This window comes from Globicephala melas, chromosome 2, assembly GCF_963455315.2.
Source record: "Globicephala melas chromosome 2, mGloMel1.2, whole genome shotgun sequence".
NCBI classification, from domain to species: domain Eukaryota; kingdom Metazoa; phylum Chordata; class Mammalia; order Artiodactyla; family Delphinidae; genus Globicephala; species Globicephala melas.
This window is the reverse complement of record NC_083315.2, coordinates 3,725,076-3,748,438: the sequence shown is the minus strand read 5'-3', so window position 1 is coordinate 3,748,438 and position 23,363 is coordinate 3,725,076. Positions and strand designations below refer to the sequence as shown.

General features: G+C 44.6%; 1 protein-coding gene across 3 annotated transcripts in view; it reads left to right on the top strand.

Moving 5' to 3' along the window:
- The window catches only part of EPC1 (enhancer of polycomb homolog 1), a 95,076-nt gene that overhangs the window by 14,200 nt on the left and 57,513 nt on the right, over nt 1–23,363 (top strand). For 2 of the 3 annotated variants that reach the window (XM_030832363.3, XM_030832364.3), the window contains exon 1: nt 12,612–13,030. The exons of the other annotated variant lie outside the window; for it this stretch is intronic. In XM_030832363.3, coding sequence (XP_030688223.1) covers nt 12,878–13,030 — 153 coding nt within the window. In that variant the 5' untranslated portion in view covers nt 12,612–12,877. Of the gene's footprint in view, nt 1–12,611; nt 13,031–23,363 lie in introns of those variants that run through there. 3 annotated transcript variants of the gene reach the window in all.

Here is a 23,363-nt window from a genome sequence, read left to right as displayed (position 1 = left end):
TAATCATCAAGTGTTACTAATTACCAACTAACACAGTATAACATCTTGACTCACTCATTGAAATTACTCTCCCTAAGGCATATCTTCTAGGACTTTATTAGCTCTCATAACCTTCATAAGGGCCTTCTATACTATGTAAACATAGAGTCAGGAAATGCTGAAGGCATAGTTTCCATGGAAATCACATATCTCAAATTTAATTTTCTTTTCCTAGCGTTTTACATTTAGAAAATTTCATGTATCCCCATTTTTTTCGACCAACTACAGCAATGGGGAGATAATCATAAAATTTGAGTTGGAAGCATCGGAAGGGATCAGTAAGTCTTAGGCCTTTTTTTCAAAGTCGAAGATACTGAGGTCCAGGGAAATTAAGATCAAGATCACACAGCTAGTTGGTGGCAAAGCCAGGATTGGAACCTACATCTTTTACTTTTTTTTTTTTTTGCGGTTCGCGGGCCTCTCACTGTTGTGGCCTCTCCCGTTGCGGAGCACAGGCTCCGGAGGCACAGGCTCAGCGGTCATGGCTCACGGGCCCAGCCGCTCCGCAGCACGTGGGATCTTCCCGGACCGGGCCACGAACCCATGTCCTCTGCATCGGCAGGCGGACTCTCAACCACTGCGCCACCAGGGAAGCCCCTGGAACCTACATCTTTTAAAGTAAAATGCTAATAAATATTTAATACAGATGAGATAGCCTAGTGTGAATTATTTTTTAATTCATTGATGACTCAATTATAAAAATGTAACATGGCTTAAAAAGCTCTTTGCTTTTAAAAACTAGTCCTAAAAACTCACGTAATGGAGACAATATTATTATAAAATTAGACTATTTCCTGTATACTTAAAATTGTTTTTTTTTATTCCCATGGGGAATTAAGAAAGACCATTATATAGAATTTGTTAAAAATTAATGCTGAAGAATCATTGTTTCTCAAGGAGAGCATGAAAGTTTATTCAAAAAAGGCACAGGTTATGGAACAACCCAAGAAAATAAAGGCAAAGAGAATTCTCTTAAGGTGGAAGGAGGATAGGGGCTTCCCTGGTGGCGCAGTGGTTGAGAGTCCGCCTGCCAATGCAGGGGACGCGGGTTCGTGCCCCGGTCGGGGGAGATCCCACATGCCGCGGAGCGGCTGGGCCTGTGAGCCATGGCCGCTGAGCCTGCGCGTCCGGAGCCTGTGCTCCGCAACAGGAGAGGCCACAACAGTGAGAGGCCCGCGTACCGCAAAAAAAAAAAAAAAAAAAAAGAACATGGAAGGAGGGTAACGAGATGCTGGAGAAACACGCAATAGTGTCCCCTACAAGCCTGATGTGAAAAAGTGTGTGTGTGCATGCACGCGCACACAGGCACTGGTATTTTTGTGAAGGGAATGAGAAAGGATGGGGTTTGGAAAATTATTCAAGAGGGAACACTTTTTTATTTAGATAGCATTTCTTTTTTTTAAGGTTTGGGTTTTGAATGTTTTTGTTCAAGAGAAAGGAGGACTAAACAGCTAGTGTAAACCCAGTGTAGCGTTTATGTTGAAATGAAAGTAATTTGGACCTGGGTCACCCTACCTGAGCAACCAATTTTCCACCCTCCACTGGAAACTACTTCTTGGTCTATAAGAAAAACACTCAGGTTTTTTGTGAAATAATATCCAACACTTATTGAAATCTTACTATCATGACAGGAACTGAAGCCATTGTAAGATTTTGTAGGGATTAAATGAGATCGTGCAAACGAAGCACACGGGCCAAAGTAAGAACTCAGTAACTTTGTTTATGTGGCTTATTTGTCTATTCCAAACAATACTTGGAAGTATGCACTACCTCAGTGTAGTGTAGAAGTTAAGAATTTTATACAGGTTCACAGAGCTAGAAAAGAGCAGAGTTGAGATTCACACCCAAATCGTGTCTGACTCTGGAGCCAGCACTTTTAACCACTATATTACACTCTTTTAACAATTGTTCTTAAATCTCCTCCGTATCGTCATCTGCCAGAAACCTTGAATGCTGCTTTAAAGGTAAATTAGTGAAGAAAGTCAAGAAAACATTTTTATTTTCTGTTCTAAATGTGGGTTTAGATAAGGAAAAATTGAGAAAACTATAAAAATTTATAACCATAAAAAATATAATACAGGTACATTTTTTATCTCAAAATAATTCAAACTTATCATAGATTTCCTAAATTTTTATCTTGCGCTAGACACTCTCTCTAGAATAACTGAAAAAATATGGCAAGATAAATTAAAAGTGGTGAAAGAAAGACTATTGAAAAATAAATAAAGTGGGTGAATTTTGGTGTTGTCTTGAAGATTTCCTATTTAAGAAAATGTCTAAAGGGCCCTAGACTAGCGATAAAATCTTCTGTGATCAACTGCACGATTTGAACAGCTGACAGATGTTCTGTTTCATTGTGTTATTTGGGGGCAAATATACCTATGCCCTTCCTAACCAACTATGATGAAGTGGAAATTAAATAACATATTCTTCCTTATTATATGGCATTTTGCAATTGTCAAAGATTTTTCACAATACTATCTCTCTTTTTTTAACATCTTTATTGGAGTATAATTGCTTTACAATGGTGTGTTAGTTTCTGCTTTATAACAAAGTGAATCAGCTATACATATACATATATCCCCATATCTCTTCCCTCTTGCGTCTCCCTCCCTCCCACCCTCCCTATCCCACCCCTCCAGGCGGTCACAAAGCATGGAGCTGATCTCCCTGTGCTATGCAGCTGCTTCCCACTAGCTATCGGTTTTACATTTGGTAGTGTATATATGTCCATGCCACTCTCTCACTTTGTCACAGCTTACCCTTCCCCCTTCCCATGTCCTCAAGTCCATTCTCTAGTAGGTCTGTGTCTTTATTCCCGTCTTGCCCCTAGGTTCTTCATGACCTTTTTTTTTTTTCTTAGATTCCATTTATATGTGTTAGCATACGGTATTTGTCTTACTCTTTCTGACTTGCTTCACTCTGTATGACAGACTCTAGGTCCATCCACCTCACTACAAATAACTCAATTTCGTTTCTTTTTATGGCTGAGTAATATTCCATTGTATATATGTGCCACATGTTCTTTATCCATTCATCCGATGATGGACACTTAGGTTGCTTCCATGTCCTGGCTATTGTAAATAGAGCTGCAATGAACACACAATACTATCTCATTTGTTCTTCATAATGGTCTAAGAGGGAGGAGAAAAAGTGTTCTCTTAGATCAGGCATACAAGAAGCTCAAGGACCAGTAACGAAATCATTTCTATAGGCTCATGCTGCTGGTAAATGGTAGGCCTTACATGAGCATCTGGATCTTCCAACATGGAAGCCAGCGTTCCTTCCAGTACATTAATGCTGTGTCTCACTACACTATGTTGCTACTTTGAATGCAAAATGTTACATAGCATTGGACTCTTTTTTCACACAGCGCTCACCCTGAGAGAAACTGTAGCAACCTGTGCAGAGAGGCCCTGACCCCCTGGGGAGGTGGCTTGACCAGATTTGGAGATTAAGCAGTCACTGGGCAACCGCCTGGTGAATCAATTGGCAATGGGGGGAGGGGGTACAGCAGAGGTCCTTGTAGATTTCAACATAGGAAACAAAACTCCGAAATGGAAACGAAACGAAAAGATGAGTGTAAGAGTTTACATAGATTAGTTTATATATGTATCTCGGTCTCTGGTTTCATTTGAGGATTTCTTAGTTTTGTTTCCTTAGCTAAGAGTTTTGAAGCCTTTACAATGAATGTTATGTTTTAGACTATATGTACAAAAATAAAGCTCAGAAAAGTAGAATGACCTATTCAAAGGAATAGAATAAAAAATATCCTTAAAAAAATAGCTCGGGCTTCCCTGGTGGCGCAGTGGTTGAGAGTCTGCCTGCCGATGCAGGGGACACGGGTTCGTGCCCCGGTCCGGGAAGATCCCACATGCCGCGGAGCGGCTGGGCGCGTGAGCTATGGCCGCTGAGCCTGCGCGTCCGGAGCCTGTTCTCTGCAACAGGTGAGCCCACAACAGTGAGAGGCCCAAGTACCGCCAAAAAAACATAGCTCGTGGGGGTTGATCGTGACTTTTGTGTCAGGTCCCTGCTAAACTCTTTGCATTAATGATTTCATTGAATCAATGTAACAACATAGGTGATAGATTGTATCATGATTCCTATCTTATGGACGGAGAAACTGCAGCTCCAAGAGCATAAGTAAGAGTAAAAAATTAAATTAAATTAAATTTAAAAACCTCTCTGAATCAAAGTTCAACATGCCCTTTTTAGTGGAGACACTTTTGGAAGGAAATGTAGCTAGACATTTTAGTTAATTTAGTATTAAACACCAAATATATTGCCAAAGTATAGCAGCCTGCTCAGTTCTAGTGCCTGTCTTATTTGCACTGTTTTTACCAGGATAAAAATCTTAAGAAGTGTTAATAAAGATACATTTTTACATTTATAAGAACTTTATGTTTTTTCAAAGTTCACATGTGAGACTTCTTAAGTAATTAGATAACTTGATCAGATAAAACTTCTATTTCCTTGAATTGCCTAGGTTAGAATTTCCCAAGGTGTGCTTTTATAAAACTAAAGGTAATAATTGATAGTATATGTGTGGTAAGGGGTTGCAAGGTGAGATAACTTTGGAAAATACTGTTCTAAGTAAATAAATTTCTGCAGGACTTCTTTGAGCCTATACATTGTGAGCCTGTATGTATTTTAAAGAGAAAGATATAATAGGCAGTATTTCCCTCACTTATTGGTTTTATATGGAACTCTTTATGGAACTCTCATCTTAGAACATAACTTCTGGGATTAGTGTTTTATGAAACATATTTCTGAAAAAAACACTAAGCTAACATTTGGAAAGAATATTTAATGAGGTGGTACTATCTCAAATTACACTGAGAAGTGAGGACCACAAAATAATAGACAGTATTATTCCAATGTTATAAAATAAGAAAGTGAAAAACAGAAACAAAGCCAGAAAGACTGGAGGGAAAAAAAACATCAAAAAGTTAACTGGCTAATGAATAAATCTATTAACACCAAAATATATATCCAAATATATGTGTTACCACAGTGTCCTTGTGCTGCTTGTAGCTAATGAGCCTAGTGTTTGGGAAACCTAATTCAGAAGAAATTTTAAGATCTGGGTGTGGCGTATGCTCTTGTCAGTAACTCACTTCAACAAGTCAGGTTGGTCGTTGGTTTACTATTTCTGCAACTTTAAAGATGGAAGATGTGGTTCACTTCCTCCTGTCACCAGGATTTTGTGAGGACTCGAGAAATAACGCAATATATTCTCTTCTAATGGGTCACGTGGTGGCGCGGTGCTGCTGATGTGTCCCTAGCTGTGTCCTGAGGCTAAGCTGATTTCCTTGCCTTCAGGGTGCTCTCACTCCTGTGAGCGAGTACCTAGAAAAGTCTCGTAAGGAGGCACTTATGAGGCACTTGACCTCGCTTGACTTGCCTGGGAAATGACTGATGAGCACGTTTCAGGCACCACTCAGCCCGTGATTCCTTCAGTTTTCCGCCCACGTTGTCCTGTGGCAATCGGGATTGCTGCGTCTCCAGGGACCTCCTCATCGATCGCCGCCTTGAATAGTCATCTGGCTTCTCCCAGCCTCCTCTGCTCTTCTCCTGGCCCTGCCTCTGCTGTCTTCTAGATGTTGGTGTTCCCCACGGTTCCATCCCCAGCCCCTTCTCCTCACTCCATGAATCATTCTTCACACCCAAAACCACACTCCTCAGGTTTGAAACCATTCACCTGCCCTTCGCATCTCTGGAAGAGAGGAGGAACCGGACCCGGAGTGCTTATCTCGGCATTCGGCACAACGTTACTCAAACTGTCATAAAGAAGAATACATGTAGTGAAAGTAAAAGTTTTATTTCGCTAATATTACGTTTCAGATGAGTATAGCAGTAAGTTCCTTCCTTGGGTCATAGGAGCAAAGGCAGTTCACGCAATCTCTCTCTTGAATGCCTTCCTCCCTGTCAACGTTTCTTTGTCCATCACCCACTGGTAACTTTGACTTCAACCTTTCAACATGAATTTCGACTTCATTAAACAGTTTTTTTTCTTGTTCCTCTAAGTTCCATCCCTTCACCCCTCACGTACCATTTATACCATACTGATCTGTGTAACACTCAAGTAGTATGTTTCATATGCTCAAGACTGTAGGGCGCCTAAAGGTTCCTGCATTTCCCTCTCTCCTCCCTCTCGTTTATGTCCTTCTGCGCCTTACATTGGACCCACACGTAGGCTACAGACAGTGTCTATCAGTAAGTGCCAGTCACTGGATTAAATAAGGCAACAGTAATTTAAGGGGCTTCCCTGGCGGCGCAGTGGTTAAGAATCTGCCTGCCAATGCAGGGGACACGGGTTCGAGCCCTGGTCCGGGAGGATCCCACATGCCGCGGAGCGACTAAGCCCGTGCGCCACAACTACTGAGCCTGTGCTCTAGAGCCCCCAAGCCACAACTATTGAGCCCATGAACCACAACTACTGAAGCCCGTGCACCTAGAGCCAGTGCTCAGTGACGAGAAGCCACCGCAATGAGAAGCCCACGCACGGCAACAAAGAGTAGCCCCCGCTCGCTGCAACTAGAGAAAGCCCGCACGCAGCAACAAAGACCCAACACAGCCAAAAATAAATAAATAAGTATATTAAAAAAACACTAATTTAACGAAATCCAGTTTAAATACTACCAAATACATATTTATTTTTTATATTTATTTATATAAATACATATATATATTTATTATGAGCCTCCGGACGCGCAGGCTCAGCGGCCATGGCCCACGGGCCCAGCCGCTCCACGGCATGCGGGATCTTCCCGGACTGGGTCACGAACCCGTGTCCCCTGCATCGGCAGGTGGAGTCTCAACCCCTGCGCCACCAGGGAAGTCCCCGTTGCAGCATATTTAATGGGTGTCACAGAAGCAATATCTGAACTGCTGATTTCTCTACAGAGTTGATTTATGCATGGAATTCTGTACATACTATTTAAGAACTATGTTTTGTATAAAATAAAAACAGTTCAGAATATATCCAGAAACAGTCTGCCTCTACCTTAAAAGAATAAAAGGCGAGGGCTTCCCTGGTGGCGCAGTGGTTAAGAATCCGCCTGCCAATGCAGGGAACACGGGTTCGAGCCCTGGTCCCGGAAGATCCCACATGCCGTGGAGCAACTAAGCCCGTGCACCACAACTACTGAGCCTGCGCTCTAGAGCCCGTGAGCCATGGCCGCTGAGCCTGCGCGTCCGGAGCCTGTGCTCCGCAACGGGAGAGGCCACAACAGTGAGACGCCCGCGTACCGCAAAAAAAAAAAAAAAAAAAATGCTGCAACGCAATTTCAACATTTACTTTCTAACATACAACACATCATAAAGGGCTCCCAGTTTTTATTTTCCTAAATGTTATTTTGGAAGAATTATTTGATGCCATTTCTTTATAGCTTATTATGAAAATAAAAAGAAAGTGAAGGAATATGATTACTGCAGGCGAAGATATATTTCGTACTTTTGCACAATGCTCTCAATTAGAGCACTGTATCATTTTTTTTAATGTTGAGATCATTGTGCATCACACGTCTTGAAGAGATTAACTGCACATTTCCCAAGTAAATACAAGCGCGGTATCTTACTTTATTCTTAGCTCTGTGAGGCTACAGGGATCATGTCTTGTTTATTATTGTTCTTCTGCACAAACGGCTTTGCCTAGCTGTCTGTAACCACCCAGGAAATATTTGTTGAATGCTTGAAGGAGGGAAGAATCTGGACTCCTGCTACCCAAACTGGTATCAGGATTTATTATTATTATTATTTTTAATCTTTTGGCCCATCAGTGAGAGTTTATCTTCTTTGGAATTCTTCTCTGAGAGTTTAACCTCAGAGGAAGTCGGTCCTAAAGTTAATCCATTTACATGATTCTTTGCTGTCAGCAAACAAATATGCCCACGTCTCTCCCACCCTCAGAAACAACGCAATCGGTGGCCCGACACGTCCCGCTTTCCTCTCTCTGCCTCCTGCCCCGATTGCCAAGCCCCTCTCTCTCGGCTCACTCCCAGTTCATGCCTCACTTCACTTTATTATCTGGTTTCTGGGGCTCCACTCTCGAGTCAGATCCCAGGGATTCTGGTCTCAGCGTTGCCTCTCACCAGCTTTGAGAGGCAGAACTTGCAACCTCTCTTAACAGGAGGCACCTCATAGATATTGAAAATTAAGTGAGATGATGCATTTAAAATGTACTTCAGGGCTACCCTGGTGGCGCAGTGGTTGAGAGTCCGCCTGTCGGTGCAGGGGACACGGGTTCGTGCCCCGGTCCGGGAAGATCCCACGTGCCGCGGAGCGGCTGGGCCCGTGAGCCATGGACGCTGAGCCTGCGCGTCTGGAGCCTGTGCTCCGCAACGGGAAAGGCCACAGCAGTGGGAGGCCCGCGAACCACAAAAAAAAAAAAAAAAAAAAAGTACTTCTGCGCTGCCTGGCACATAGTAAATGTTCGATAAGTGGTAGTTACCGTTCTTGCTGATTGAACACTCTAATAGGAGTTCAGAGATAAGAAAGATTGACGAAGGCTTAAAAATTAGTTTGAATTCACCTAACTACTTACTCATTCTTCAGATTAGGAAATTAGAACCCAGAGAAGTGACGCCGTCAAAATTTCATGAAGGAAGATCACTGAGTTGCATTTTGAAGGATAACAGCAGTAGCTTACATCCATTGAATGTTTACTGTGGACCGGAGACCGTATGAATGCTTGATATGGATTGTTTCACTTGATCTTCAAAACATGCCTGTGAAGTAGCATTTCAGTAGCTAGAAGTAGATGGTCTGAAGCTGGACAGGGAGAACAGACAGAAAGGAATAAAGAAAAAACCTGGAGACAGGAAAGACTTGGCCGATTTCTAAAGCTGGTGATGAGATGTAAAATCCAGAGTGAAGAGCTTTTTTGTCTTACGCAGTAAGGAGAAATGATGTTGGAGAGAGTGAGGGAAAATTATAAGGCCTCGACAACCATGCCAAAAAAAACACCCACAAAACTGGCTCTATCTAATGAGCAAGATGAATCAGTGAGCTGGGGAAGGGAGGATACAGATGGAAGTGGGGCTTCAGGTTCACTGATTTGGGGGCCTGCACTGCACCATGAATGCCTGAAGGGCAGTCTGTTCTGTATCGTCATATCCCCAGGAATCCACAGCCTCAACAAGCCACCGTTGGTTCCCAGCAGCCACCGTTAGGAGAGCATTAGCCCCGTTGCCTATAAAGTAGGAGTTTCATCGAGGCTTATTGAAGGAAGGAGCGAAATCAAGGAGACTTGGACTTGGAGGTTGTTTCTAGGTGGGACGTGATGAAAGCTGAGGTGATGGTGAAGACAGTGGGAAAGGAAATAAGGAGGCAAATCCTAGAAACAATTTCAAAGAGCATTTAATGGGACTTGGGCACATACTGGGCATAAACTAATATCTAGAGCTGCATTTCAGGTTTATCATCTATAGCAAAGTGCAGCGTCAGCGCTCTAGCATTTGACATATTCTCGTTGTTGTTTAAGCAGACGTTTTGTATGTGAGATCAATCGCAATGAATCACGTTGCAAGGTGATGATCTTATGAGCGATTATTATTACCGTTAAAACGTATGTCTCTTTCCTTTCTACTCCTTCTCCCTCCACCCAGGTTCTTGCCAGTTTTATCTTATACCTGTGTTGTTATCATCTCCTACTGAACCCTGGCCAAGTCCACCTTCTCATCTCCACACACACCTGGCAGTAGCCTCCGCCCCGCTGTCTGTCCATAGAGTTGCCCTCTCCCATGAAGACCTTTTCCTCTACCATTTCACTCCCGTTACCAGTTGGAATATTAGCCATCCTTCAGAACCGAATCACACGCTATCTTCCCCATAATGTCTGATCAACCCACCTGGAACTGACTGCCTTCTTTCTGAACTCCCAGAGCACTGCAGGCCACCATCCTGCCTGGTCATGGTCATTTTGTTAACGGGGTGACCCCTTAGCAGGATCTTATTTGTATCCCCGCCATGATGGTACTGTGTGTTGCCTACTTATTCAATAAAGATTTGTGGCGTGAATCAAAACTGTTTTAAATACTGCAAGTCCCTTCCCAACCCAAAGCTTCCCTTTGGGGAAAGGCTAGTACATACAGCTTTACATTAGTATGTATCTTTTGCGACATGGCGAATGTCATCTCATTCTTGTTGTGGGTACTTAGAAAAAAAGGGAAGTTTGAGTTGGGAATAGAAAAAGTGAAAGGCAGTGCAAGATTAGCCATTTTTGCAAGGGACCTTTGGGTTGGATAAAGGATGCTGAGGAAAATTAAACCAGAGCCTTTATTGCTGCACTCCTGCCCCATAGGAGGGAGGGAAGTGAACTGAATGTAAGAGGCTTGGGACTCCAGCCTGTGGGTCTTTGGGAAGCAAGACCTACAAGTCAAAAATCCAGGGCATTGAGCTGGATGGGGACCGGTGGCAGAAAGAAAATGTCTCTCGGCAGGCAGATCACCTGCAAAAGGCAAGCTGAATTGGAAAGCATGTCTCTGAACCTGCCATGGAGGGTGAGCCTAGAATTTCTAGAGAACAGGAAATTAGTCGTATAGTGCCCATTATTACTTGTGTAGGATATGGAGAATGTTATCAATAGGCTCTTATTTTAATGCAAGTTATATATATATATATATTCACTTTCTTGGTGGTTCACTCATGACTTAAGACTCTATTTTAGTTCTTAGGTTCCTCAATCAACCGAATTCTACCACTAGGATTTTCAGAAGTCTAATATAGTAGGCTGGCGAGGACTACTGTACTAATATCCAGCCAGTACTTTCGGAACTGTTCAACCTGGCTAATTAAGAGTCATGGTCCACGGTGCGGTGAGGATCCCAGAATGTGACACGCCCACTCAGGGCTCTGGGTTTTCCCACGTGCTGCTCCCCTGGCCCAAGATACCCTTCTCCTCTTCATTTTTGCAACCTTGGCCCATACTTACCCTACACCCCGATATCATCTCCTCCAAAAAGCCTTTCCTGAATGCTTTCATTAGAGCCACTCACTCCCCACGGATTGGGTGCCACTTCTGCCTGGTTCCAAATAGCCTGAGCTCTCGCCCTCACACTTACCCCAGGTGTGGCAGTTGCCATCCGTCGGTCCTGCTCCCACCATGTAATCTCCTCCGGGAGTCCTGTGGGTGCTGAGTAATTAGCAGCATACTTAGAGGGCCGTGAAGTCTCAAAAAATATTTGCTCACTGAATGAATAAATGCATCGTCTTAGTATAGGACATGTAGATGAATGTCCATCTGCTGCATGGGAGGTGAGCTGTCAGTATTAGAGTTTGAGGATAATTTTGGCGACCTGCAATCCGTTTTCTCCCCACCCCAGAGGGTGGTAGCGAAGCCAGCCTGAAAGATAGCACTTTGTTTCTGTGCCTTAAGCCAATAACAGTTCCCATCCAATTCAGTATTTAAGAATAGTGATCATTTTTACTAGGTATCCCCCGGGGAGAAAAGTGGAGATACAGGACATTTTTGTATCTTGGCAAGTATTTGAAAATTTGCTGTCAAACCTATTAAAACCACCGCAACAGTCTTCCGGATTTTTAAAATATTCTACTGCAAAGAGCTCTCTAGATACTCATTTTCGTGTGTAATATAAGCCACATGGTAGCCATCACATCTACCTAAATCTCTTCTAACAATACATCTTTTCCTCTTTTTTTAAGTCTTCTTTTTTTGGTTTGACAGGAGCATTATAGTTCTTCATATAATTCAATTGTATAAAGTTTTTCAGAGGACAAATGATAAGTGTCAACCCATGGCTATGTTGAAGCAGCATTTTCTTCCAGTGTAGAAAAACCATCCGGCTCTCAAATTTTGAAGTGTCTTGCTTTAAAAAAATTTTCCCTGAAGGTTACGGTGTCCAATAATAATTATTCTCTTTGCTTCGATGACAATAAAAGAGTGCGGGTCGATAAAATGCAGAATGAAAAAAAAAACCCCACCAAAGCCCTACTTTGGAGCAACGTAGGACGCCTCCTGTTTACACGGAGCGCAATGATGGGAACTGACACAGGATCCACGCGGAGCCCATCAAATACAATCCAGAGTTTCGTTAGACGTAAAGATAATGGCTGGTAAAAGTTCCGGCAAAGTAGCATCCTGCCGCGAATGCCGTCTGCATTTTCGTCATAAGACCTGAAGCGCCGCGCCGGCCCGGGCTGGGGGCGCCCGCTCTCCCACTGCCGGGCCGGGCCGCCGGGCAGTGACAGGTGCCCGGGCCGCCGCCGCCGCCGCCGCCGCCGCCGCGCCGCGCCGAAAGCCGGCGCGCGAGGGGCGGTCGCTTCCCTGCACCCTCGCCTGTCAGCCAACGGCGCCGGGCGGGAGCGAGCGCGGGCGGCGGGTAGCGGGCGCGCAGGGCGGGGAGGTCGGCCGTGGCCCCCGGCGTCCGAGGGCCCCGCGCGTCCCGGCCCGGCCTGTTGGCGGCCGTGGGGGCGGGGGCCGGGCGGCCCGGCGCGGGGAGCGGGGCCGGGCGCCGGGGGTTGGCGGGACGCGCGCTCCGTGCCGGCGCCCGGCCTCGAGCCCGCGCCCCCCCCCCGCGTGCCCGCGCCGCTGCGCGATGCAGTGTGGGGAATGGCTGGGGTTGGCTGAAGAGCGCACAGTGGAGTTTTAATGTCCGCCATGTTGGCCATGGCGTATTGAGGAGAGCGAGCGAGAGAGGAGCGGAGCGGTTCGGCCTCCCACCTCCCGGCGGCTCTGAGTGCCCGGACGGCGGGCTCCGCGCTCCGCCCCTCCAGTCCCCGGCAGCGGCGGGCGAGTGGGGACCGAACCCCCGGTTCTCCATGATCCCGCTGGCCGGGGCCGTTTCCCCAGAGCGGAGAGGTATCTGCTGCGCCTGAGATGAGTAAACTGTCGTTTCGGGCGCGGGCGCTAGACGCCTCGAAGCCGCTGCCGGTTTTCCGCTGTGAGGATCTGCCCGACCTGCACGAATACGCCTCGATAAACCGGGCCGTGCCGCAGATGCCCACCGGAATGGAGAAGGAAGAGGAGTCGGTACGTGTTAACTCCCCTGTCCGACCCACCGCCGGGCCCCGCTCCCTCCGCTGCCTGCGGCGGCGGCGGCGGAGCGCAGACCCACACAAAATGGCCGCCATCTTCTCTCCGCCGCCGACTCCCGTCGCCGGCGGGGCCTTTACCTCGCCGCCCCCGGCCTCTCCCCCCGGCCGCGGCGGCCCGGCGGGGCCTCCTGTTGGGCCACCCGCTGACCCCGGCCCCTCGGACCCGGGCCCCGCGGAGTTCAGGCGCCCGCAAGGCACAAAGGGGTCACGTGACGAGGCTGCCGGCAGCCATTTTGTGGTCGGAGCGCTTGGGCTGGGCCTTGTGCATCCGGAGAGGGAGCGAGCGGGCGGGCGGGCGGCGGGGGGTGCGGCGGCCGGGCCGCGGAGGCCCCGCCTGCAGGCCTCTCCGCGGGCCGCTGGGTGGCGCTCTGGGGCCGGCTCGGCCTTCGCGCTCCGCCGGCGCCGGCAGCGCAGGTTCCGGGCGCTTGGGGGCCGTGCTCTCCCGGCGGCCGGGGAGGCTGGCGGGGCCGGCGCGGCCCACGTGGAGCCGCCAAGGGGCCGGGCGGGGGCGGCGGGAGCCCTGCCGCGGAAGGTCGCGGCTCCCGAGCCGCCCGGATCCGACTTAGGTGGTGCGTCCTCTTTGTGGGACTTGTACCTCCATCCCTTCCCAGTCCTACCTGGTCGGACTCCTCCTCCTGACTTTTCCTTTGATCCTTGAGAATATGTTGCGGGTTTTGGGGAGGGTACTATGTGGCTCTTCTGGAGCCTGTAACGTTATTAGTTGCTTCCCTAATAAAACCTGAGTCCGCCCGATGGCTGGGTTTCTCGAGCTAGGGGAGAAAGGACCCCATGTAAGCAGGTGTTAACAGATCTACCTGTTGGAAAAGGGCTTTCTTTCTTACCCGCCACCGAACTCAGGTTAAGTGAACCCCTTCCTAGAAATCTTAACCTGGAGGTGTTTCGGTTGGGTGGGCTTCGGCATGTAAGTGTCAACGGCTCCCGGACGCCGTACCGCAGCGGCAGCTCTCCCTGGTCGTGGAAGTTGGGCTCAGACCCACGGATAATAGGCTCTTCCCCTCGTTCCCCCAGGTCCTCGGCAGGGTCACTTGATGGCTTCTCACCCTAAGGAATTGCATACCTTGGTTTTCAGGTACAGCCACTTAAACAGGGGGCAGTGTGTTGACAGTTCCAGGAAGTCGAGGAGTCGCTGGATTGGTGCTACAGTTTTGTGGTGGAAAATCGTTCTGTCATACCTCTGTTTGGTGCTGTAAGAATTTTCTAAATGCAGAAATCCTGCTCTGTAATGTCGATTTCGAAAAATAAAGCTGTTTAAACTCTTTGGGTTGTTTGACCTTTCAAAGTCAAATAGTGGTGACCGTCGCGTGCTCCTTCCGAGAGTAGCGTCTTAGCGTGTGGAGTAGTTGAGATTGTCCAGCGCGGTCCTGACCTTTAGCACGTTGCCTGTGAGACACCACCTCTCAACGTTTTACTTGTATCAGCGGCAGAGTAGAATGGTGCCGCTTGTTTATTTTTAAATAAGTGATTTGTTTTTAAAAATTAAAGTACTTGTGACTGCAGAATCTTGTCTTTTGGTTTTATTTTTGTTTCCAAGTTTTGCAGGTAATACTTTCAAGTGGGGGTGTCGTCGTTACCACTGCCCTGGAAATTAATTGGTAGTTCCTGTTTTGCAGCCGAGGAAGGGGAGAGCTTTGATAAGAACAGATAACCCTGCAGTACACTTTGAAATTCAGTGAAGTCTTGCTCCTCGGAGCACATTGGACTGTCCCAAGGGCCCCAACCTGAAATCAGAGCTGAGCTCAACTGAAGTATCAAGGCTTATTAGGTTTTTACGGATCATTTCTGTTCACTGAAATGATTTTGACATTTTGTAGTTCATTGTTTTCTAACATGTTGAGTCCCTATTTTTGAGGGATTGTTTTTTTTTCCCCCTTCAGACTGACTTTTCCCATTGTCCGTGTAGAATTTGTTTCACTTCACATCCAACCAAAACTATGACCAGTGAAACATAGACTTCAGGAATAGACACTGAACTGAACAGAAGAATGTAAACAGTCCCAGGCAAACAGCTGCTGTCCAGTCCTGCGGCTCGTGCTGGCCGGGGGTGGGGGTGGGAGGAGGCTCTGTAGATCATAGGATTGAAAGTAGCATGTTAGCGCTGAAATGTATGCCAAGCACAATTAAAGGTAATTGAATTCCGGGTTAGCCTGAGGAGAAGAAACTTTTTGATAATTTGCTGAAGAATGATGTGCTTCTTATAAAGGCGAACTCATGCCTCCGATTGACATGTCAGGGTCAGGAGCGATCTAGAAACCTGAATTGAGTGTCTGATTTAGAAAATGTGTAATCCTATGTTGATCATGAAAGATAGGGCAGAATTAGATGAGGACAGTATTGTATGTATGTCACCTCACTAAGAAGGCATTTTATGATCAAATATATCTGGAAAATTGTCATGTGAACTGTACCTGCTGTTACCATATTTTGTTTCTGTGGTAAACGTGGCAGAAATGCTAGGTCTAAACATAGGGAAAATAACACTTATTAAAGTATTCCCATTTAAATTTAATTTAAGCTGAACGCACTGCCTTAATTAGGCATGCCTCTTAATTTTTAAGAAACAACTTTCAGTAGAAGTCCCCTCCTCCCCTCCAAACATGAATTATACTCAACTTTAGAACTTAGTTGTTAGTCCTTTTTTGATGAGGATTGAGAAATAACTCCAGATTGTAATAAACTGAAGGATTTGACTGCCAAATAGATGTTAGAGATTCAGTGTCTCAATCGGTATAATGTGATACATTGTAACTTGCTGTATCAAAAAGTAACAGTTGATAAAGGCTTTGATTTAATGAATAACAAGTAATTTTCAGATCATGGGAAATCAATAGGATGTCAGCTCTAAATATGAAATAAGTCCCTTAATTTAAACACATGGGGGTGCAGAGGTTGCACCATTTTAATTTTTTACCATTTTAATTTTAAGATTATAATCTTAACTTTAAGGTTAGAAATGTTGAAATATACTACTTAGTGCCATGGCTTCACCTTTAAATGAAAGGGTAGTTTTTCCAAGATATCAGTACAATTGAATGTTTTCGTTACAATTGGAGCTTTACGTTTTCCTTTATGGTTACTTCTCACTTCAGCAAAGACATTCTGAAAAAGTTGGTTTTAAAGTGATACTCAACAAAGTGGAGCTGCTTGGTTCCTCTAGTAGTTTAACCTTTTTCATTGGGATGCCAGAGTGTGTGACTCCATATACTGTAAGGGGTGGAGGCTTAACCTCTTCTCCAGCCGAGGAGAAGAGAAGGAAGTGTGACGGTAATTAAAACGTTAATGATGATACCGCCTTTAATGATGATACCGCCTTGTTACTGCCCTACGCAGCCACCTTTGGGACTGTTGGGTGTAGGGCCCAGCCGTCGCAGTCCAACACCTGGTTTTAATAGGGTTCTAATCAGACGTATAGTCCCAGACCCCTGTCTTTCCTCTGTTCAAACTGTATCCTTCATTAGTGGCCAGTATACAACGTTATGAAAACCAAGTTTATAAAGTAGACAGGTAGGTGTTTTTTGTTTTTAATTAGGGGTTAAAGTGGAAATATGTACATATCTCTGTTAAGAGGAAAAGTAGTTAAGCACTACATTTTCAAAACGATAAAAATCTAGTTTGTTTTATAAAAAGAAGCTTAAATCACTTTAAGTGATACGTTTAAAAGTCCGATTTTTCTGACAGAAACTAAGAATCCTTTCTTTCCTTTAAAATTTTGTAAACCAAGATTTCTTAGTCCTTAATCTAGATTCCTCCATTCTGTCCACCGCATTGGAAGTGAAAAGAAATATGTGAAGTCGCACCTGTACTAGAAGCAAAGCTTAATTTTTACAGCTAGTTTGAATTAGAAAGGAATTGAGGATATTTGGGGTTTTCCATTAAGTAGCAAATAATTTAAGTCAAAGATAATTGAGAAGCAATAATGAAGTCTAGTTCCAACTTTCTGTCCTGCCCAAGATATTTTTGAGTGTATCAGCTGGGTTCTGAGGGTTATGTGGAAATGATGCTAGAAGTAGTGAATTCCCATGATACGCATATACAGTTTTGTGACAGTATATTTTTCTCGGGAGAAAATTCATGTTTGTCATGAGTTTCTCAAGGTATCGATAAAGGCAGAAAACCCAAGGTTAAGATTTGCTGTTCTAGAAATTTCAGCAGTCATTTTGGTTTCATCAGTATGGAAGTTATTACATAGACTTAATCAGAGAAGAAAAATTAAAGGCAAAAATTAATCGGCAACTCGGGAAGACTGAGGGCTCTTACCTACAAAAGGAGCCTCTTGAAAACTGTAGGGCCTGGTGCCTAAAGTGTTAATATTAGCTCTTGTTTCGGTGTGCTGTTTGATATTTAAGATTTTGGATTAGTACCATTTGTACTTAGACTTCATTTTCTTATAAAACAATAATGAAAACTAATGGGCTTATGTGTCTAATGGTGTTTTGTGGGTGCTTGTGATCTGTAATGGAATTTATGCAGAACTACCTTTTCTTTCTGTTAATCAACAGGACTTAATTAAAAGTGCCATCTAAATACAGGAGAGCTTAAATCTTGTAAATAAAGAATAATAACCTGTGCTTACAGGTTCATGAATTTGTGGATAGGATTAAATATTAAACTAGCCATTCCTAATAGAATCTACGACTAGGTTTGGATAAACTGGAGGTGTAGGTTTTAGTTTAGTCTATATATTGCATTCGACCATATTGTGGTCTGTAGTAGTAGTAATGGGAGAGAAACAGATGGAAGATGTATGTGTATCTATGTACATACATAATGGCAAGAGATGAAGGTGTGGATTCTGACTATGTGATTCCATTTTTCTGAAAAGTTAAGGGTAGTTGTTATCAGCAATTGGTTAAAACGTAATTTTAAAGTAGAGGGTAGCATTTTATATAATGGAATGATGGTATGGTTTGTGATTCTATTTCTTAGAAGAAGACAACCCACAAGGAAATGAGAATTTTATATTGTAATTTGGGAGTAAAATGACTTCTGAGTCTCCAAGTGCAAAAGTAGTATGAAAGTATGAAATAAATACATAGGCAGAACTAGATAGTGTCTTTTCTTTTAAAGTAAGCTTTTGAACCCTTGAAGTGTGACTTATATTAATATGTTACAATAACTCCTCTGTAAGAATAAATCAATTTACAGGGAAATCACCGAGAAAAGAAGTGATTCAGATGTTTTAAACAACTTGCTAGAACTACTTTCAGTGAATTACTTGAAGCTTAACTGTTGACTTCTGCCCATTATCTTGGTCAGGTTTACTAAAGCCTCTGATAATAGTTAATGATTTTGAGCAATTTCGGTATTTTAAACAGAGTGGATACTTAACTTTTCACCTTTAAATATATGGATTGAATTTCATCCACCAGCCCCACTGTAGGTAGATGAAAATCAAAAACAAACGTGCTGTTCATAAATCTACTGTGACCCATGATCTTAGTTGTCTCTTTGATGAGTAGGGATATAATCAGTTCTTTAAAAGATAAAGCCCTTCTTCGATTATTTGTTGTCATGGAGGTTATCCTTAAGAAGTTGGTTCAGCTTCAGATACGCCTGGTGACAGTTTGCTGAGTTTTGCAACACATTATTAAAGCAAATCATTTTGGTTGAATTTCCTTCCGTATAGCAAGTGCTGGCTGAAGAAGTATGACGCAGCCTTAGGGTAAAGCCAGGGGCAAAGGTAAACTGAGGTTTGAAATATCCTGTGGGTGATTTACTAAAGGTTCAAATCTTCTTTCTATATTGGGATGAATTATTTTGATTATCTTAGAATCACAAGTACCAGTTGTATATCCTCTGAGAAGAATGTACTTTGGCATTTGTGGCCTTTGACAAGTCAGTTAAGCTTACTGGATGAACTTTAGTTTCTTCCTGTGCCAACGCTCTCCTGACCTACCTTATGAGGGAGGTATAGCTCTAGGGAGTGAATCAGACAGTATCCGTGAAAATGCTGTACACATGCATTTCATTATTACCAAATACTAAGTGAATGTTCACGATGGCCTTGCTTTTTGTTGCTGTTCAAAACTACTTACATTTGTACAATCCCTTGTATTTAGGATTGTCTGGTATAAATTTGTTAGATGTGTTGTCTATCCTCAGAGGATTGTATGATGTAGTTGTGAAACGTTGTGTCTTTAAATTTAGGTAATTATTAATTGGGAAGAGCATCAAGTTGGGAGTTACTAGACCTGAGACCTCAACCAGCTTCTGACTGTGTGTGCACGCGTGTGTGTGCGTGCACACGCATGCTTGCGTGCTCTCACACACCCGGATTTTCTTAACTGCAAGATGAAGTAGGGCCGTGATAGTTTCCTGTAGTAGTGAGCATATTATGTTACCAGTGCATTTAGGTCTGTTAACTCATGTATTTTATGTGTTTTTAGAGTAATCATTACATCTTTAATTAGTTGATGGCTTCATTTGCACTCTACATAAACACAGTTTACACAGAGGTAAAGGTAACCTGGGTGCGTGGATAATTGGTTCCAGTTTAGTCTAGAAGACTTGTGTTTTTTAAAGCACTTAAAGAATAAGTGCTGCAGTAGTCACAGAATGCTTTTACTGTTATGAGAGTTTGAAATTAGAATCAGAATATTGTATTGAAGGTGGCAAATTTGTGCTTTACCTATAAGATAATAAGAGTCTGAAGGGGAAACAAAATATAAATATGGCTGTTTTGAAGTCTAAAGCAAGAATTTGATCATTGTTCTAATGGCTAAGTGAAGATTTTTGAGGTATATTGTACAAAGACTAAGAAAATATAGATAAATCCAATTTCATTCACTTTTGTAGCAAATATTTATTGTGCACTTACAGTGAACTAAGACCTCCTGTGGGCTCTGTGGATCCCAGCAAACAGCTCCCTTTTTCATGGAGCTCACATTCTAGCACCTAGGCTCTATGAGGGCAGGACTTTTTGTTTGCTTTGTTCACTGGTGTTTTTTCAGCACCTGAAATAGTGCCTGGCACATAGTAAGTGTTCAGTGTTTGTTTAGTTGAATGACTGGATTCTAATGGGAAAACAGAGACAAAAAGCGAATGAATGAAAGTGGCGGTGGATCAAGACAGTATAGAATTTCAGGTGGCAGGAGGAGGATAGAGATTTCTTTGTGCAGAGGGTCAAGGAACGCTGGCTCTGAAACTTGAAGTGGGAGGAGCCAGCCCTGCGAAGGCTTGCATGGAGAATGTGCCAGGCAGAGAGACTGCAGATGCAGGGAGCCCAGGTGAGGGACAGAGGCCAGTGTGGCCGGAGGGCAGCGAAGAGGGTTGAGCAGTACGAGGACCCAGAGGACCCAGTCAGGGGCCTGTATCTGGTGAGGTATTGCAGGCCTCTGCACGGAGCTGGGGTAGTTTTGAGGTGAAGTAACAAGCCTTTAGAGAGTTTCAGGCAAGGCAGTGACATGATCCGATTTATGTCTTTTCAAGGTTATTCTCTCTACCATGTGCAGAATGAGTCGTACCGGGCAAGAGTGGCTGTAACTAGGGTGGTGGTAGGGAAGAAGAGAAATGGATAAACTGGAGGTATGGTTTGAGGGTAGGACCAACAGAACTTGGCTGACAGATTAGAATGTACTAGACGGAGAGAAAGAATCAAGGATTAATCCCTGATCTTTACCTTGAGCAGCTGGGTGGATGGGTGATTAGGCCCCTGCTTCCTGATGTAGGGAAATTTGGGGGAGGGAGGGTTTATAAAGGATGGATTTATTACTCAGTTTGAAGTGCCTCTTACTCATTTGTGTCTAGCTGGGTACGCAAGAATGTAAGCATTAGAGCAATCTGCACTAGAGGTGCACAATTCAGAAGTCATGGGCTCTACGATAAATTTGAAGGTCTTTGGGTTACAGGTGTTTCTAAAGCTGTTCATTGAGGCTCAAGAAGAGGAGGAGCTGTTAGAAAATTAGGAAGAAAGTGAGGGTAAAGGTGTCTCAAGAAGGAAGGACATTGGTTAAGTCCGTCCACGGAGAAGATGAGTGAGGGGAGAGGGACCGTTTCATTTGATTAGATAAGATATGTGCCATCGGCCTATTTTGACAGCGTGGTGGGAAGGAAAGCCTGAGTGGAATAGCAGAAATGCTGAAAGATAAATAAAAGGGTCAGAGCAAGTATAGACGACTCCTTGGAATAGTTGTGCTGGGAAGAGGCACTGAAAAAATAGCTGGGGGGGATTGGGGGCATCAACAAATCATTTCTTTTAAAAATTAGTTACAAAGTTTAGGCAGACGCAAAGTAGGGAAGCAAAGCTGAGTCCTCCATTGCCCAGGCCGCTACCTAGAGAGTTTCCAGGCTACAGGCACAGGTAGGGGAGGCCCCAGATAGAGCCTGCCAGCCTCCTGGAGTTGAAGAGGCAGAGAATTCAGTTTGGGGAGGCTACAGTGGCTTCAGGGCTAGGTACCAGAGATGCACCGAGGTCTGCAGAGAGGTCCCCTGGAGTCTCTAGCCAAAAACTGGTCTGAGCCTGTCTGGGGGTGGGGGTGGGAAGCACCTGGAAAGAAGTAGGAGGGACATTTCTGGGAGCTCACACAGGGCTGGGAATATGTTATGTCCTCAGTGACCAGAGTGGAAAGACCTCCTAATGCAGAGGGCATCAGATAAGAGTTCTCAGAGGGTCATTTCCTTAGTGGTAGGGCCAAATTAGCTCTAGACTAAACTGTTCTGGACTTACCCTAATAAAGACTAAACACTGGCCTCAAAAGGAGCCAACTAATTTCGGATAACTGTGTCCCAGAGTAAAGCCCCACAGCGTTTAGAGGAATACTAAAAGATCCTACGACATAAAACTTAGTGCTCGGCATCCAGTTAAAAAAGAATCACCAGGTATGCAAAGATGCTGGAAAATCTAACCAATAACTAAGGGAAAAGTTAATCAACAGAGAGAGATGTAGAAATAACCCAGGTAATAGAGTTAGTAGACGAAAATGTTAAAATGGCTATTACAAATAAACAAGTTACTAGAACTAGTGTAATCGTTGGAATGATGTCATTAAAAAGGATGAAATAATCCTATTTCCTCTCCTACTCGAGGACTTTGTTCCTAAAAACTGTTTCCTATTTTTTCCTGGATTGCTTTCATGGAGGGCTTGGTCACTGATTTAAGCAGAAGTACTTTTTCCTTTTTAGAAGTAAGGAAGGATATGATATGACCAGTGGTAGAGTTGGCAGTGGGAGGGTGGGGTATTTATTCTATGATTCTATTGCCTGTATGCAGTATGAGGTGATGTCATCACCTGAGAGCAAGGGGGGGCCTTGAGACGAAGGTATGTGTGGGAAGCTCACCTACTAGAGAAGTGTAACAGGACTGATGGGCTAGCTGGGGGCTCAGGGTTTGTGATCATTTGAAGTGAGACCAGTCTGCTCACTTGGGCAGTTGAATGCAAGCATTCAACTTGAGTTCAAGAATAAAACAGGTATATAATAAGGTCTTTCTAGGGTTGAGGTTTGCCCAGCAAGTACAAAGGGGGGAAAGAGGGATGAGGGCATTAAAAGTATGTGTGAGGTAGATGATCATGATAGACCTGGATCCAAACTGGTTAAGCAGGGAAAGGAAGGCCTCAGGGAGCTGGTGTGGACCGGGGAAGTGGTCGGACACACCGGGATGGCTCTGCGGGGGAGGGGTGCCGTGCTGGAACAGGGGAGCCTGAGCCAGGAGGGTGCCAGTTAAAGAGTGAGATGCTTGAGTTTCGATTTCAGTGGTGTATCGTCCACGTAGACGTCGTTACTCAGGGTGATGCCGAAGGTGTGGGAATAGTTGAGAAGACGACCGTGAGCTCTGCCTGAGCAACAGAGTGGATACGGCAGCTCCGGGGAGAGGGAGTGAGGGTGTGAATAGCTGAGGGGTTAGGGTTTCTGAAAGGACAGTGGAGAGGAATGGTGTGGCCTGGCAGTGGCGGGCAAGGAGGACACTTAGCCCATCTGTAAGTGTGTGGGATGTGGGAAGATACACAGCTTCTCCTTGGAAGGGCTCCGGGAGTGCTGCTTCTGGAAGACACTGCCAGGCTTAAAATAGAGCAAGGGGATGAGGGAACGTTGAAAGAGGCTGAGACTGTGGAGAGGAGTTTACTGATACGTCTTATTCTAGAGAACAGAGTGGAAGTGTGGGGGAGGGGGGAAGACCAGAAGATTGGGTCAGATTAGGGGACGTTGGGTCAGAGTGGTAGTAAGAGCTAGAGTGATGCTGTCAAGTCGTGAACTCTGGTAATGGGTGTGAAGAACAATGGGATTTATCCGGCCAACCTCAGATGCACAGATGG